Below are 16,210 nucleotides of genomic sequence, written 5' to 3' on the forward strand. Positions count from 1 at the left end.
TTCCTAATCTTTTTCCTTCAGTTTCTTTCTTTCTGATTATTTTTCTCTCTTTCCCTTTCTCTGTATTTAACTCTCTCTTCACAGCCCACCTGACTTTGTGATTTGAGAATATTTCCTTTTGCTTTTTCTCCAACGATGCTATGGAGGAGGGAATATCCCAGCATTCATAGTAGCAGTGAAATCCCTCTATTAGCATTATGGGGTCTAAGAGGGCTTTTGCTCGCACTATGAATGTGAGCAGGCCCTGTTTCCATGGTGATTTATTGTTGTGCAAGGAAAGAAAACAAGAGAAATGCTGGGATTACTAGCTAACACCATAAACTTGAGATATTACGATCCTCGGGTGGGAGATATGCAAGATTCCTGAATGTGGGTACATTAGTAGGCCTGCTGTTTACACACAATCCTCATTTGAACCTGACACAATGCTAGCTTCCTTACTGCACATGGACCTCACTCTAGGTCTCCTTGTTTATATCTTTTGTTCCATTTCTTCCTCAATTTCACTGCCTCACAGTTCTACATTCCTTTGGCGTTCAACAGAGTAAGATAGATCGCAGCGCGGATTTTCTGTTTTATTTTAATTTATTTGCTTCTGTTTCTGAGTGTTCATCAAGGTGAGGGTTGACACTGCTGGGAAATTGAACATTTTCCCTTTGCACCTAGAAATGGAACAAGCTTTCTCTGGACAGGTTTAGTTACTGGTGAGTCAGAGAACAGAGCTTTTCCTGCATTACCCTGACAATTTATATCAATGTCACCTTCAGTGGAGCATCTCCCATTGCACCAATTACATTTTCATTTCCAAGTTGTTCATCTTCTGCTCTTAGGGCTCTACTTTATTGAGGAACCCATGTGAAGGTCCAATCTCTGGGTTCCTAGTCCAGTACCATATCCACTATCCTACCGTCACCCCAATCTGCAAAAGGTGATGGCGATACTATCTTAAGCAATCCAAGAGCCACAGCCAATTAAATAACTGTCGGACTAGTTTATGCTATGAACTCCCTTTCAGTGGGAAACAGTGATGTTCTCGCCAAGGCTTCTTCGACAGCACCGCCCAAACCCACGACCTCTACCACCTAGAAGGACAAGGGCAGCAGGTACATGGGAACAACACCACCTGCACGTTCACCTCCAAGTCACACAACATCCTGACTTGGATATATATCGGCCGTTCCTTCATCGTCGCTGGGTCAAAATCCTGGAACTCCCGACCTAACAGCACTGTGGGAGAACCTTCACTACATGGACTGCAGCGGTTCAAGAAGGCGGCTCACAACCACCTTCTCAAGTTGGAGGGGTAATAAATGCTGGCCTTGCCAGCGATGCCCACATCCCATGAATGAATAAACCAAAAATGTGACTGACTAGAGGTAGTGTTATGCTGCGGGCCCATGAAATCTAGGAATAGAGTTGAGGCTGTCTAAACCCACTGGGAACTGGGCTGAGGCTGTCTAAACCCACTGGGAACTGGGTTGAAGCTTCTAAACTTATTTTATATAGTATCATCGACATACAAGGACTGAAAATTAAAAACTACAAATGCTTAAAATCTGCAGGAAAAACACACAGCTGATCGGTCAGCATCTGAAGAGAGAAAAAACAGGTTAATGTTTCAGGCAGAGAACCTTTCTTAGAACTCAGCTCTTTTCATATGCTGACAGATCTGCTGTGCATTTCTAGGCCTAAGTGGGTGCCAAAGTGCCAATATGGCAAGTGGCTCACACATGCATGTTCTGAACCGGAAATGCGCCGCCCGCCATATTGGTATAGGCATCAAAAGAGGCACCCAGGGCCCACATTTAAAATAGGCGTTAAGCAATTTGAATTTTAAAAAAAATTCGTTCATGGGATGTGGGCATCGCTGGCAAGGCCAGCATTTATTTCCCATCCCTAATTGTCGTTAAGAAGGTGGTGGTGAGCCACCTTCTTGAACCGCTGCAGTCCGTGTGGTGACGGTTCTCCCACAGTGCTGTTAGGTAGGGAGTTCCAGGATTTTGACCCAGCGACAATGAAGGAACGACGATATATTTCCAAGTCGGGATGGTGTGTGACTTGGAGGTAAATGTGCAGGTGGTGTTGTTCCCATGTGCCTGTTGCCCTTGTCCTTCTAGGTGGTAGAGATCGCGGGTTTGGAAGGTGCTGTCAAAGAAGCCTCGGCAAGTTGCTGCAGTGCATCCTGTGGATGGTACACACTGCAGCCACGGTGCGCCGGTGGTGAAGGGAGTGAATGTTCAGGATGGTGGATGGGGTGCCAATCAAGCAGGTTGTTTTGTCCTGGATGGTGTCGAGCTTCTTGAGTGTTGTTGGAGCTGCACTCATCCAGGCAGGTGGAGAGTATTCCATCACACTCCTGACTTGTGCCTTGCAGATGGTGGAAAGACCTTGGGGTGTCAGGAGGTGAGTCATCCTGCAAAATACCCAGCCTCTGTGCAAATAAGGGGCCTACTGGGCCCGTAAAGGGACCAATACAGGCTGCCACCAAAAACTTAAGTTTTTATAAAATACCTCCATGAACGTGGAGCTGAGAGGAGCAGGAGTGATCCTCCCGGCTCTATATTAAAACCGTGGGCGGCTGCCGACCACTGCTCGACACCCCTCCCGATTGCAGCCTCGATCCCCCCTCCCGATGGCAGCCTCGATCCCCCCTCCCGATGGTTGCCTCGAGCTCCCCTCCTGATGGCTGCCTCAAGCCCCCTTCCGTTAACTGTTTCAACCCCACCTCTCGATCGCTCCCCTTCCCGGTTGCCCTCTTCTCCCAAGACCTACCTGAGAGCTACTCTGGTGACGCAGCAGCCCCGAATGAAAAGGTTCTTCGTCGAGGAGGTGCTTGCCGACGTCCAGCAGGCGGCAACAGCTCACCGATTTGATGTAAATGAGGCTTGAGGCCCAATATAGGGTGGGGTTGGGCCTTCCTGTTCTGGTGCAGGGTTTGATCCTGCAAACCAATTTCTAGGCCATTCTGTTTTATTTCACTTGGGATCTTTACAGCCAACAGGCAGAGGAGATTTTCATCCCATCAACCTGGGACTGATTTGAAACTAAATCCTAACGGTGAAAGCCAAATGCTATTTAATATTGAGACGTGCAAGGTAATATACCTCATTGCTAAAAATGGCAAATACACAGCAAAGAATATGTGGTTAAATAAGGTGCAGCAATACTGCCACCTAAAACAATGATAATAGATGTTGGATGAAGCATTTCAAGAAAGAAATAGCTACATTCCTGATTTAAAAGGAGGGAAATGAGCTTGGGTCTAAGGCAGAAGAGAGATAACAGGATGAACCATGCCCCACTGCAGTCTAGATTGGGACTGCTCAAACTTGCTTCACGTAGGACTCTTGCAACTGCAGACAGTTGGAGAATGGGCTAACATTGAGTTAGTATTGATCTATGGATCTAACCTTCAGGATGATCCATGTCCATTAGGAACTGGGTTTAGATAACTCATATTCAATCAGTAGATAGGAGAGACTTTGATCCGGTAAGTCTGCTAGCCCTGGAAACTTGCCTGCTGGCTATTTTAACTACGGGGTCTCATTTAGATCCCGCCGGCCAACTTCCTGCCCAGAAATGGCGGAACATCAAGTGGCAATTAGGCTGCCTGCCATCACAAGGTAGGCAGCGGGATGGGCTTCTGGGACTGTCTTGCGGGGATCTCGTATTCGGGAAGGCTTACGCTTTCCTTGTGGGCTCTAGAGCAACACTTCTACTCTGGCCCCACAAGAAAAATAAAAGAAAGTTATCTGTTTGGGCCTCTTCTGGCCCTGCCTCCTTCCCGCTGTCTTCACCTTGGGGGAAAGCCACAATGGATTCCCTGCTTGGGCCACCAGTTAAAATTGTAGTCAGGTTCCAATTACATCATCGGTACCCAACAAATGTAAGTAAAGGACCCCACTGGCTTTGGGCGGGTGATCTTGTCGCCTGGTCAGTAGAGCAGGTTAAAATTCAGAGCAGTGGTTTCCTGGCTGTTTTCCGGTGGGTAATTAACCTGGGTGATTTTAACTGCCCACCTGCCTGGTTACCGTTGGGCCTATAGGGTTAAAATTGCACCCTATGATAGAGATGGCCCAGTTATGGTAAAAAGGTGAATAAAAATAGGGCTTCATTAACAAGAGTATATATCAAATATTGCTGTTTAAAACATTAGTCAAATTCCATCTGGAGTCCTGGTCACTTGATAATAGGAAGAATATTGTTGTCTTTAACAGAGTACAGAGATAAGAAACAATGATGATTCCTGACATCGGCAATTTAAGTTATGAAGAAAGGCTGAGGGAGATGGGTTTATTTTCATTCATGAAGAGGAGAGTCCAAGTTGACCGAATCAAAGTTTTCAAGATTATGAGTAAGATTAAAAAAGATGATCCAGGGAAATGTGAATCAGTTAAATTCTAGGGTACATGTTAAAATTGAAGAAGTTGCAGTAAGGAGGGAAGTCAGCAAAACCTTTTCCAACCAAATGCGCTTCTTTTCTCCATTACCAACCATTTCCTTAAACCCCTCTTCCCCCGTCTCCTTCACCCTCACCAACAAGAGTGAGGAGCTCATGAACTTCTTTATCACTAAGATTGAGACCATCCATTCAGCTGTCTCTGCTGCTTCCCCCATTGCCCTTGACTACCAAGCCAAATCTCCCTGCAGGCTCTCCCGCCTTAGCCGTGAACCCACGTCTTTCTCCAGTTTCTTTCCTATCTCTCCATATGCCCTTTCTGAGCTCATTTTGTCTACTTCCTGCTTCCTCGACTCAATTCCTACTATCCTGCTGAACACCCACTGTCCCTTCCTGGTCACCATGCTATCTAATTTTGCAAATGGTTCCTTCTCCTCAGTTACAGTCCCTCTTGCTTTCAAAACCATCACCATCAACCCTTCCTCAAAAAAACTCACACTCGATCCCACTGTCCTTACAAACTACCCTCTCTCCAACCTCTCTTTCCGTTCCAAAGTCCTTGAACGTGTTGCCACCTCCCAAATCCGGGCCCTCTCCATGCTTCAGTCGCTCCAATCAGGTTTCCACCCATGCCACAGCACTGAAACAGTCCTAATCAAAGTCACAAATGACCATCCTTTGTTTCTGTAACCATGGTTCATTAACCCTCCTCGTCCCCCTTGTCCTTTCTGCAGCCTTTGACACAGTCGACCACACCATCCTCCTCTAAGGCCTTTCCTCCGTTGTCCAGCTCAGTGGGATTGCCTTTTTTAAAGTCCACTCTTAACCATCCGATTGCAGCCAGAGCATCCCCAGCAATGGCTTCTCTTCCCACCCTCCCTACTGTAACCTCCCGAATCCCTCAAGGATCTATCCTTGGCTTCCTCTTCCTTCTTATCTACATGTTGCCCCTTGGCGACATCATCCGCAGATGTGGGGTCAGCTTCATCATGTACGCAGTGACACTCAATGCCTAGGCCCACACAGAAAGAATAGGTGAGGTATTGGAGCGTGGCTGAAGCTGATAGAATTATGTCACTGGAAGAGTCATTGCCCTCAGGAGATGAAGAATTCCATAGAATTTACAGCACCGAAACATGCTCCACATGAACCTCCTCTCACTCTATTTACTTCATCTCACCCTATCGACATATCCTTCTATTCCTTTCTCCCTCACGTACGTATCTAGCTCCCCCTTAAATGCATCTATGCTATTTGCCCATGTGATAATAAGTTTCACATTCTCACCACTCTCTGAGTAAAGAAGTTTCTCCTGAATTCCTTATTGGATTTATTAATGACTGTGTTATATTTATGGCCCCTAGTTTTGGACTCCCCCACAAGTGGAAACATCTCTACGTTTACCCTATCGAATCCCTTCATAATTTTAAGGACCTCCATCAGGTCACTCCTCAGTCTTCTTTTTTCTAGAGAAAAGAGCCCCAGCCTGAAGGAAGAAATTTGGGGTGGGAAAAATGTGCCTATTTTACTCAAGTTTCCTTATTATCCTTCCTCAGTGTGACCAAGACTTGGATATTCCCTGTGATATGGGCTCTTTAATGAGACTGTGCACATCACCAAGGCTATGTTTTCTATAATAAAAACAGAAAATGCTGGAAATACTCAGCAAGTCAGGCAGCATCTGTGGAGAAGGAAACAGAGTTAACGTTTCAGATCGATGATCATTCATCAGAAGTTGAAGATTTAACAGTTTTTGAGCAAGTACAGAAGGGGGTGGGGGAGGGGAGGAAGGGGAGAGGAGGAAAGAACAAAAGGGCAGGAGTAATTAAATGACAAAAAGGATGATGGTGCAAGGCAAGGAGGGTGGTAGTGGGACAAGTAAAGAAACAAAAGAGGGTTTAGCGGAGCTGTAAATGGCAACAGCAGAACCATTACCAGCATCAGCTGTTTGAAAAAATGGGAGCAGTGGTTATGATCTGAAGTTATTGAAATCAGTGTTGAGTTCAGAAGGTTGTAAAGTGCCTAATCGAAAGATGAGGGGCTGTTCCTCGAGCTTCCGTTGAGCTTCATTGGAACAGTGTAAGAGGCCGAGGTCAGAGTGGGAGTGGGATGGAGAATTAAAATGGCAAGCGACCAGAAGGTCAGGGTCATGCTTGCGGACTGAGCGGAGGTGCTCAGCAAAGCAATCACCCAATCTGCGTTTGGTCTCCCCAGTGTAGAGGAGAGCGCATCGTGAGCTGCGAATACATTATGCTAAATTGATAGAATCACAAGTAAATCGCTGTTTCACCTGGAAGGAGTGTTTGGGGCCCTGGGCAGTGGGAAGGGAGGAGGTCTTCTATCTCGATTCTGTTATTAATCCACTGCATTCTCGATTACAAGATAGGTGTTTACCCAGAAACCTCACAGAATAGGTGCGAGATGAAGGTTGAAGTTGAGTGCAACAGTGATTACTCTACAGTGTGCTGTGAGTCGTCTTTTCTGAAGATCTAGCCAAAGGGCACTGCTCTATTGTGTGGTTTTTATCAGCACCAAAATCCCATTCCACCACAAGAACAAACCTTTTTCAATTCAATGACAGAATTCCATTAACCTTCGGCAAATCGAAGGAGTGATTACTAAGTATGGATGAAATGGTTTGAAATCCGCTGTTGACACAATAAATTCTTAACCTGTTGAGTCCCATGCTCATTGTAAAGCATCTTGCTTGGGATCAACCCCACAATTAGGGAAGTGTTTACAAATATTTTAGTGAATTCACTTAAGAGTTTCCTAGTACAGTTCATGTACACCGTTGAAATGGAACTTGTTTCCCGTATGTAATAAAATGGAACTGTGTTGATATGTAGAGCTGCACTGCAATTCTGGACCAGTCTGAGAATAATTCATTACTGGAGCAGCATTTAGAAGTACTTTAAGAGACCCTCTGATGTCTCAGTAAATATTGGTGTGATACTGAGCCATTCAAATCAGGAAGGTCCTAGATTAAGTGCTTGTTTTGTGTTAGTTAATCTCAAACAGGGTGAGAGGAGAGTGCTGGAATTGGTCTCAGCGTCCCTGTGCTTGGGAAGTAAAGAATTGATCATGGCTCTTAATCTTGATCACAGTCCAGTAGCTCCTGCTGAAAGTGCACTTTTGTGGATATTGGGTGAGAACTGTGTCAGATTTGACTGTGATCCCTCCCATATTTGAAAGCTTGTCCATATACACTAGCACTGAACAATGCAGATCAGGAAGGTGCTAGGTTCAGTTTGTGCTAGGTTATCCAATCTCAACCAGGGTAACAATTGGGACACTACAGTTGACTTCAGTCCCCCTGGGTTAGGGAAGGGAAAAGCAGACAGAGTTCCTGCTCCTGACCACTCCAGTACCCGGCCGGAAAGGGTGTATATGTTGTGACTGGTTAGGATTTGGTTTTGACCTCTCCATAGTCAAAAAACCTGCCGACCTCACTATTGTTTATTCATGAAAAATGGCCACTGATCCACATCAGGTCACAAACTTCAGGGTAGGACGGGAGAAAATCAGGGATAGGGGAAACAATACTTCTAGCGATGAGGGGCCCTGTATCATGAGGGGGCTTTGACTGAGTGCGCAGATCCTGTAGAACCTTCTACTATTGAAACATTAAAAAGGCTAGGATCACGGAGTTCAGTGGGAATGTCTTACTCCCTCTTAAACAGTCAGTACCAGGCAGCCCAATGGGAGAGTCATACCTTCTTACAGACCCAGTCCTGAGGAGCCCAATGAGCCAGTTTCACTCCCTCTTACAGAGGCAGCGCCAAGCTGTTATTTCAAGAAAGATCAGTGACTTTAGCTCCTGGGTATTTAAAAGATGTTACTGCTAATTAGAATGCATAGAAGTCTAGAAATGACTGTTGGTGATGTTAACAGATGAATGCCTAATGAATTGGTATGCCATGCCACTGTCCGCTATTTATTTTAAAGGTGGTATTAATCTTTTTATTTTAAATGGGTGAATTACTCTACTAAAATGGTTGGACAAAGAACCGGCGTGGGGACATGTTAAGTGTTTGCTAATAATGGTATCAACCATTTTTAGACTGTACATTGTTTTAATAGCATTTACTTAAAGGGAATATTTGGATAAAGGGAACATTATGGTCGGGAATTTGGTGGTAGCTTCTGCTTCACCACCGTAACTTTGCGGTGGAAACACCATTTATGCACGGAAATGGCGTTTTTGCCGATTCTCCAGCGAAGTTGCGAAGCGGGGGCAGCTCTGAGGAAATTCCCGGCTGATGTTTTGCATAGGGGCGATCTTGTTCAGAGTTTCCTCTGGACGGTCCTTTTTCTGTACGGCCTGCTGTATTAACAAGGGAAATCTATATTGCCTCCCAATCATTCAGAAGCCAGGCTATTATCAGTACTTGGTGCAGTGCTGTGACAACAAGATCAAGGTTTGCAGCTACTGGAGGAAGTACAGGCCCAAAACCTGAAATCCTAAAATTCAGACATCTTTCCCAAAGTGTGAAGCATCCTATCCCTGGTTTTCCCCTTTGACAAGTGGGGGGAATGTGAAACTGACAGACTTGAATGGAAGGACTGTGCCTCTTTCTACTTAATTCAAATGCTGCAGAGCTCAGGCTGTTTCTATAGCAATGGCAGCTGTAGAACATCACCCTCTGCCAGGAAAGTGTAAAAAAACAGAAGTGCTCAGGTCAAGAGGCAGGCACATGCATAAACAGATAGAACGCGGAGCTAATTATAAGCAGAATGGAGCATTTACCTGAAGACAAGTGCAAAATGGCTCTGAATGTTCAAATTGCCTACTGATTTATTTTTGGCTGCTGCTCCTTTTATGTCCTTTAGAGTGATGACGGGGCCAGTGTTTCTCTGCAAGGCCTTGGGTGTCTGCTCATGTGTGCTGGATGAGGCAGTGGTGTCAATATTCTGTTTGCTTAATTTGATTTTCTTGCTTGTAAGCCCGAAAATAGAGTGTACACAGGATGTGAGCCCGATATAACTAACACTAAAGGTACATTTTAATGGGTTTCTCAAGAGTAAGGTCTGCAGATATATTATAAGCTCTTTCTCAGCTTATCTGACGTTTTTTCTAAACTCGTACAAGAGCATCGTGTACAGTTTGGGCAGTCTATTACAGGAAGGATACAAAAGGAAAAGGTGTAGTGTAGTTTCAGCTGGATGTTACCATGAATGAGGAGTTACAGTTATGAGGAGAGACTTGAGAACTTGGAGCTTTTTTCACCAGAGCTCAGGTTAGAAGCTGCCTGATAGAGGGCTTCAGGATTATGAAGGATTATAGTAAGGTAAATAGTAATAGATTGTTCCCAGATGCAATAACAAGAAAGCACAAATTTGAGAATATTACAAAAAGAACTAAAAGGGGAGGATAGAAAAAAAAAATCTTTATGCATGGAATGGTTAAAATGTGGAATACTCTTTCACAAACAACAACTTGCATTTATATAGCGCCTTTAATGTAGTTAAAACGTCCCAAGGCGCTTCATAGGAGCGATTATCAGACAAAATTTGACATCGAGCCACATAGAGATATTGAGCTCAATTTTAGGAGGCAATTGCGGGTGCGTTGGGGGCGGGGGCCTCCAAAAATCGTGGAAATCCCGATCGGGTTCAGAAGCTGGCTCCAACCCACCGTCTTCCAAGTTTCACAGGGACCCACTTGTGTGCGCGCGGGCGACCTGAAAACGGAAATTCCACCGGCAATTAAAGCCGACGGGATGACAATTAAAGAACCAAATCTACCTTATTGAGGTACTTAAGGCACTTTACCTGTGACAGAGTAAGTGATTAGAATGATTTTTAACTTACCTGGGCAGCTTGCCCACCGCTTCTGATTCACGCTTGGTGAAACCAGGCATGAAAGGCCGGATCAGGGAAAAAGAAACTAAATAAATTACATTAAAAAAACCATAGAAGGAAGTTAAAACACAAAATGAACCTACCTTTGCACCCTGCTCCGATGTCCGATGTCTCCCTCTCCGATGTCCCACTCTTCACCTTGCCGATGTCCTCCTGATGTCCCCCTCTTAACCCCTCCGATGTCCCTCTCTTCACCCCCCTGATGTCCTTCCGATGTCCCACTCTTCACCCCCTCTCCCCCCCCCGATCTTCCCCTCTCCCCCCGATCTTCCCCTCTTCCTCCCCGATCTTCCCCTCTTCCCCCCCGACGTTCCCCTCTGCCCCCCGATCTTCCATTCTCCCCCTTCGATCTTCCCCTCTCCCCCGATCTTCCATTAGCCCCCCCCCCCCGGATCTTGCACCCTCCCTCCGCACCCACTCCCCCCCCCCCCACCCCGGTCTTCCAGTCCAGCGCCGGATGATGTCTCGCTTTCTCTCTTTCTGCCCCCCCCCCACCACCGCGTTGCAGCTCCTGACGGCAGCCGGCCTGTCAATCAGTCTAGCTGCCGGGCGCGAAACCCGGAGAGGACGTTAATCATCAGCAATCAACATGCGATCGCGTCGGAAACGGTAAGTTTTGTTCATGCGGGTTTGCCGTGCGTACCTTCATCCCCTCGCTGCCAACCCGCCATCATTGCAAAATCGACCCCATTAGAACAGTTAAGAGGTAGGTTTTAAGGAACGACTTAAAGGAGAAGGAGTAGAGAGGTGGAGAGGTTTGGAGAGGGAATTCCAGAGCTTAGGGCCTAGGCAGCTGAAGGCACGGACGCCAATGGTGGAAAGATGAAAATCGGGGGTGTGTAAGAGGCCTGAATTGGAGGAGCGCAGAGATCTGAGAGGGTTGCAGGGCTGGAGGAGGTTCGAGTTTTTTGAACAAACTGTTGATGCTTAACAAAGAGGAATAATAAAGGATATATAGAGCAAGGAGGAGAGTGGGATTAGACTAGGTGGCTCACAGGGAGATAAATGTCAGTGCAGACTTGATAGGTCGAATAGCCTGTTTCGACGCTGTAATGTTCTGATTCCTTTTGTGCAGGATTATGGTTGAGCTCTATCGCCACCACACCGCTCTGACTGGGATTTTCCTCACTTTGCCCCCACTGGGACCACTGCTGGCCGCTCCTTACCAACCCGCTGGTCTGCAAACAGCAATGAGGTTTGATCCTGGTCCCAGTGGATTTTTCTTCTTTCCCACTTACCGCCAATCCCCTGGGCCACCAGGTGGAAAGTGGCGGTAGGTCCTGGGAGGCTGTGGTAAAGGCCCAACATTCCCCGAATGGAGGGTAAGGACTTTGCATCGGCATCTTCTTCATCCATATGGCCCAGAGACTTACCTGCTAAAGGCCTCGACCATGGCCAAGACCTTCAATGGGAGTCTTTCTTCCGATCTTCGAGGTGCTTCTGTCCCTTTAAAGTCCCTTGCATCCTTTCTGGTGCTGTAACAGTGTCTCTTTCCACGTGTAATGAGCCCCGTCGTAGGAAAATGTTGGGGCTGGGGCAGATATGGAAGGGCTGGTGGAAGTCCCACATTGCCAGCTTTCTGTCCAGGAAAGGAAAATCCTCCCTATAACTTTCTTTTTCTTTCTCTGTCTCTTCCACTCTCTCTCTGATGCTCGATCTATTGGCTTTATAAATAGAGGCGTAGAGTTTAAAACCTATATATATCACTAGTTAGGCCTCAGCTGGAGTATTGTGTTCAATTCTGGGAACCACATTTTAGGAAGGATGTCAAGGCCTTGGAGAGGGTGCAGAGGAGATTTACCAGAATGGTACCTTGAATGAGGAACTTCAGTTATGTGGAGAGACTGGAGAAGCTGGGATTATTCTCCTTACAGCAGAGAAGGTTAAGGGGAGATTTAATAGAGGTTCTGAAGGGTTTTGATTGAGTAGATAGGGAGAAACTATTTCCACCGGCAAGAGGGTTGATAACCAGAAGACACAGATTTAATTGGCAAAAGAATCAGGGTAGAGATGTTGTTATGATCTGGAACGCACAGCCTGAAAGGGTGAAGGAAGCAGATTCAATAGTAACTTCCAAAAGGAAATTGGATAAATACTTGAAAAGCAGAACTATGGGGAAAAAGCAGGGGGAATGGGACTAATTGGATAGCTCTTTCAAAGAGCCAGCATAGGCATGATGGGCTGAATGGCCTCCTATGCCCTGTCATTCTATGATTCTATGATTTTCAATGCGTCTCAGCATTTTATGGACCTGGATTATGTCCTTCTTCAATCATCTTTTACCGAATGAAAACATTGCTCAGCTCTGAGTCTTTCCTGATAACTTAGTTTCAGAATCATTCCTGTCACTCTGTCCCAAACACTGTCCGACATATCACTGTCTTTTTGAACATAGCGTATTCAAAGTTTCACTCAAATGTGGCTCCCTCAATGATCTGTACAAGGCTAGAATAACTTATTTCAACAAATGTCTCTGAGATGCCTCCTGGCAATTCGTTAGTTTTGTTGGGCTTTTCGTATTTTAAACCAAAATGACTTTTTGACATGAGTGAAATGTAACAAGCCTGAATTTCCTTGCCTGTCAATGGGTGATTAGATGTATGTGTTTAGTCACTAGCCGGAAACATGTTGCCGACATCGCCATCTCTCATGGCAAGAGCAGAGTGCTTCCCCATGAACGACATGGCTTTCTCCTCGAAGAGTGTGAGGGGTTTATATGTGGGAATGCCCCTTCAGGTGGCCTACTTCTACATGGTTTGTGTTACCATTTTTTCCTGAAAAAAGATTGAGTATATGAAGGGGAAGGCTAGCAGTTAAGAATTGTGTGTCTAGAGGCATGGGAGAACTGAAGTAAGAAATGTAGGGTTATCACCCTGTTAAAGTGGAGAACAGAGTTTTTGGTTTGCACGTTTAAGTGATGCTATAGTGCAAGATCCCGAGTTAGACCCGCCCTTAACCAGAGTGCATTGTTGAGGGTTAGTTGCTTTAAGAGGGTGAAGAGTATGCTGGTTACCTGTCAGACCATCACAGGACTCTTAGTGACATCATTAAACTTGAACAGCTTTGCTGTAAAGTTCGTTGGCTTTGTAGAACCTTTGATGAGGTGACATTTAAGGTCATTTTTGAGATACAAGGAACATTTAAGCATATTCTCTGCATTCAGAAGGACATAGCTTTTCCTCATAAATTCCTGATACTCAGAAATATAATTGTTGCTGACCTCTATAACTCACAAGGACAATAATATCTTCCCTGTGATGAGCTGACCAGAACTGCACACGATACTCCAGATCAACAGCGACAATTATACAGATTATTTTGCTTCTCTCCTTCAACATGTGGCATGAACATAGGAACAGGAGTAGGTCATACGGCCCCTCGAGCCTGCTCCGCCATTCAATAAGATCGTGGCTGATCTTCTACCTCAATCTCTCATCATAGGACAATCTTCTCATCCCAGGAATCAATCGAACCATTCGTTGGACCACCTCTAAGGCAAGTATATCCTTCCTTATATAAGGACTCAGCCTCTTGAGCCTGTTCTGCCATTCAGTTAGATCATGGCTGACCTGTATCATATATCCATCTATCTGCCTTGCTTAATACGCTTACCCAACAAAAAACTACCAATCTCAGATTTGAAATTTTCAATTGACCCCCATCCTCAACAGCTTTTTGGGGGAGAACATGAATGAATGAACATTGCAGTTTCACTGAATTCATTAAGGTAGCGGGGAGGGTTGGGTTTGGATCTCCTCGGGTATTCCTTGATGTATTGTTGCTTATTTTTGTAGGCAAGTTATCATAAATGCCAACTATTGGCATTTCATGCCTACATCAGTGTTTTGGGGTTCCGATCGGTATGTTAGCATTTGTTGACAAAAATCAGTGCATACGAGATCTCTCTCCACAGTCCTTCTCCTTCCTGAGGCTGTTGGCTGATGTACTAGAACAGGTCGGTCTCTTTTACTTCATACCCATTGACTTTAAAATGTCTGCTTGACTTTCCTTCTTGCTTCTAACTTTGTCATTTTTAACTTGTGTTTCCTAATGTTTAAACTGTTTGCTACTCCCGGCACCAAAGGGCAGAGATTGTGACCTCTATATACTTGAAAAGTGGGAACTCTTATGAGAACAGGAGATCCTGCATACAGTATACAAGGGGTGTAATCCATTTCATTAGCCCTGGGAATGGTGTTGAGAGGATAGAGGGACCTGTTCTGATGCATTAGCCACCAGATTCAGGTAAGTGTGGGACTAAGTGGTTGGCGGGGTGGGGTGGAAGTGAATGGTATTGAAAGAAGCGGGAAGGGTCACAATTAAAGGGGCGATGGATGGCAATGAAAGGGAGCGCAAGTACGTAACAGTGGAAGGGGGTGGTTATCAGTGAAAGGGGGAATGGGTGGCAATGGAAACAGGACTGGATGGCAGTGAAATAAGGGGGGAAGATGATAGACAGCCATAACAAAAGTCCTGAACGACATTCTCTGTGATTGTGACTGGGTGCACATTCCCTCCTCGTGCTCCTTGACCTCTCTGCATGGTCAACCAAGCCATGCTCCTCCACCACCTGTCCCCCTCTGCAAGCACCATCCTCCTCCATCACCTGCTTCTGCCCTTATCTCAGGGCATCTGCTGCCGAAACCCTCATCCATGCCTTTCTCATTTCCAGACTCAACTATTCCAACGTTCTCCTGGCTGGACTCCCATCCCCACCAGCCTACGTAAACTTCAGCTCATCCAAAACTCTGTTGCTGGTATCCTATCCTGTACCAAGTCCCACTTGTCTGTCACCCTGTCATTGCTGACCTAAATCTGCACCCGGTCATCCAAGGCCTCAAATTTTGAATTGTCATTCTCGTGTTTAAAATCTTCATGGCCTCACCCCTCTTTATCTCTAACTTCCTGCAGCGCTACAAACCCCGCCTTCCCAAACTCTTTGTTCCTTTTACTCTGGCCTCTTGTGCAACTCCTTTCCCATCCTTCATTTTTGGCAGGCATGCCTTCAGCTGCCTAGGCCTTTTTTTTATTCGTTCATTGGATGTGGCCATGGCTGGCAAGGCCAGCATTTATTGCCCATCCCTAATTGCCTCAGGATGTCTCAAAACGTTTCACAGCCATTTAAGTACTTTTGAAGTCCAATCGCTGTTGTAATGTAGGGAAACACAGCAGCCGATTTGAGGGCGGCAAGGTCCCACAACCGGCAGTGAGAGAAATGACCAGATGATCGGTTTTGATGTGTTTGTTGAGGGGTAAGTATTGGCCAGGACACCGGGAGGACTCCTCTGCTCTTCTTCGAATAATGCCATGGAATCTTTTACATCCACCTGAGAGAGTAGACAGGATCTTGGTTTAACATCTCATCCAAAAAAAGGCACTTCTGACGGTGCAGCACTCCTTAAGTGGTGCACTAAAATGTCTGCCTAGATTAATATGTTGTGGGTTGGGACTTGAACCCACAGCCTTCTCACTCAGGCAAGAGTGCTCCCATTTAAGGCTGACACACAAAGAAATGGATGGCAGTGAAGGGGTAAATGGATGGCAATAGAGGAGGCCAAATAGGTAAATAGATGGAAATGAATGATGATGAGAATGGGCAAGGGAAGGGGAAATGGATGATGATGAGAAGGGGCAAGGGAAGGGGAAATGGATGATGATGAGAATGGGCAAGGGAAGGGGAAATGGATGATGATGAGAAGGGGCAAGGGAAGGGGGAAATGGATGGCAGCAGAGAGAATGGGAAGAGATAGAAATGAAGTGCAGATGGAAGGGGCCAAAAACTATTGAAGATGAATGAAGAGAGGAAAAGCTGGATACAATCCATTGTAGTTGGGAGGAAAAAGAATGTCACCTTTAGCAGACAGGGAATGGAGAGGAAGAGTGCCAGCTCGAACTGAGGGAGTGGAAGAAGGATGTCAGGTTAAATTGAGGGAGGCGAGAGAGAAG

At 45.7% G+C, this 16,210-nt stretch overlaps 1 protein-coding gene across 17 annotated transcripts in view; it reads left to right on the forward strand.

Annotated features, from left to right (window-relative positions):
- Positions 1-16,210, forward strand: part of LOC137306476 (neurexin-2-like) — a 1,403,359-nt gene that overhangs the window by 63,592 nt on the left and 1,323,557 nt on the right. The window contains exon 2 of one of the 17 annotated variants that reach the window (XM_067975727.1): positions 12,504-12,524. The exons of the other annotated variants lie outside the window; for them this stretch is intronic. Within the exon in view, the coding sequence (XP_067831828.1) occupies positions 12,504-12,524 (21 nt within the window). The remainder of the gene's footprint in view (positions 1-12,503; positions 12,525-16,210) is intronic. 17 annotated transcript variants of the gene reach the window in all.

This window comes from Heptranchias perlo, chromosome 43 (assembly GCF_035084215.1).
Source record: "Heptranchias perlo isolate sHepPer1 chromosome 43, sHepPer1.hap1, whole genome shotgun sequence".
NCBI classification, from domain to species: domain Eukaryota; kingdom Metazoa; phylum Chordata; class Chondrichthyes; order Hexanchiformes; family Hexanchidae; genus Heptranchias; species Heptranchias perlo.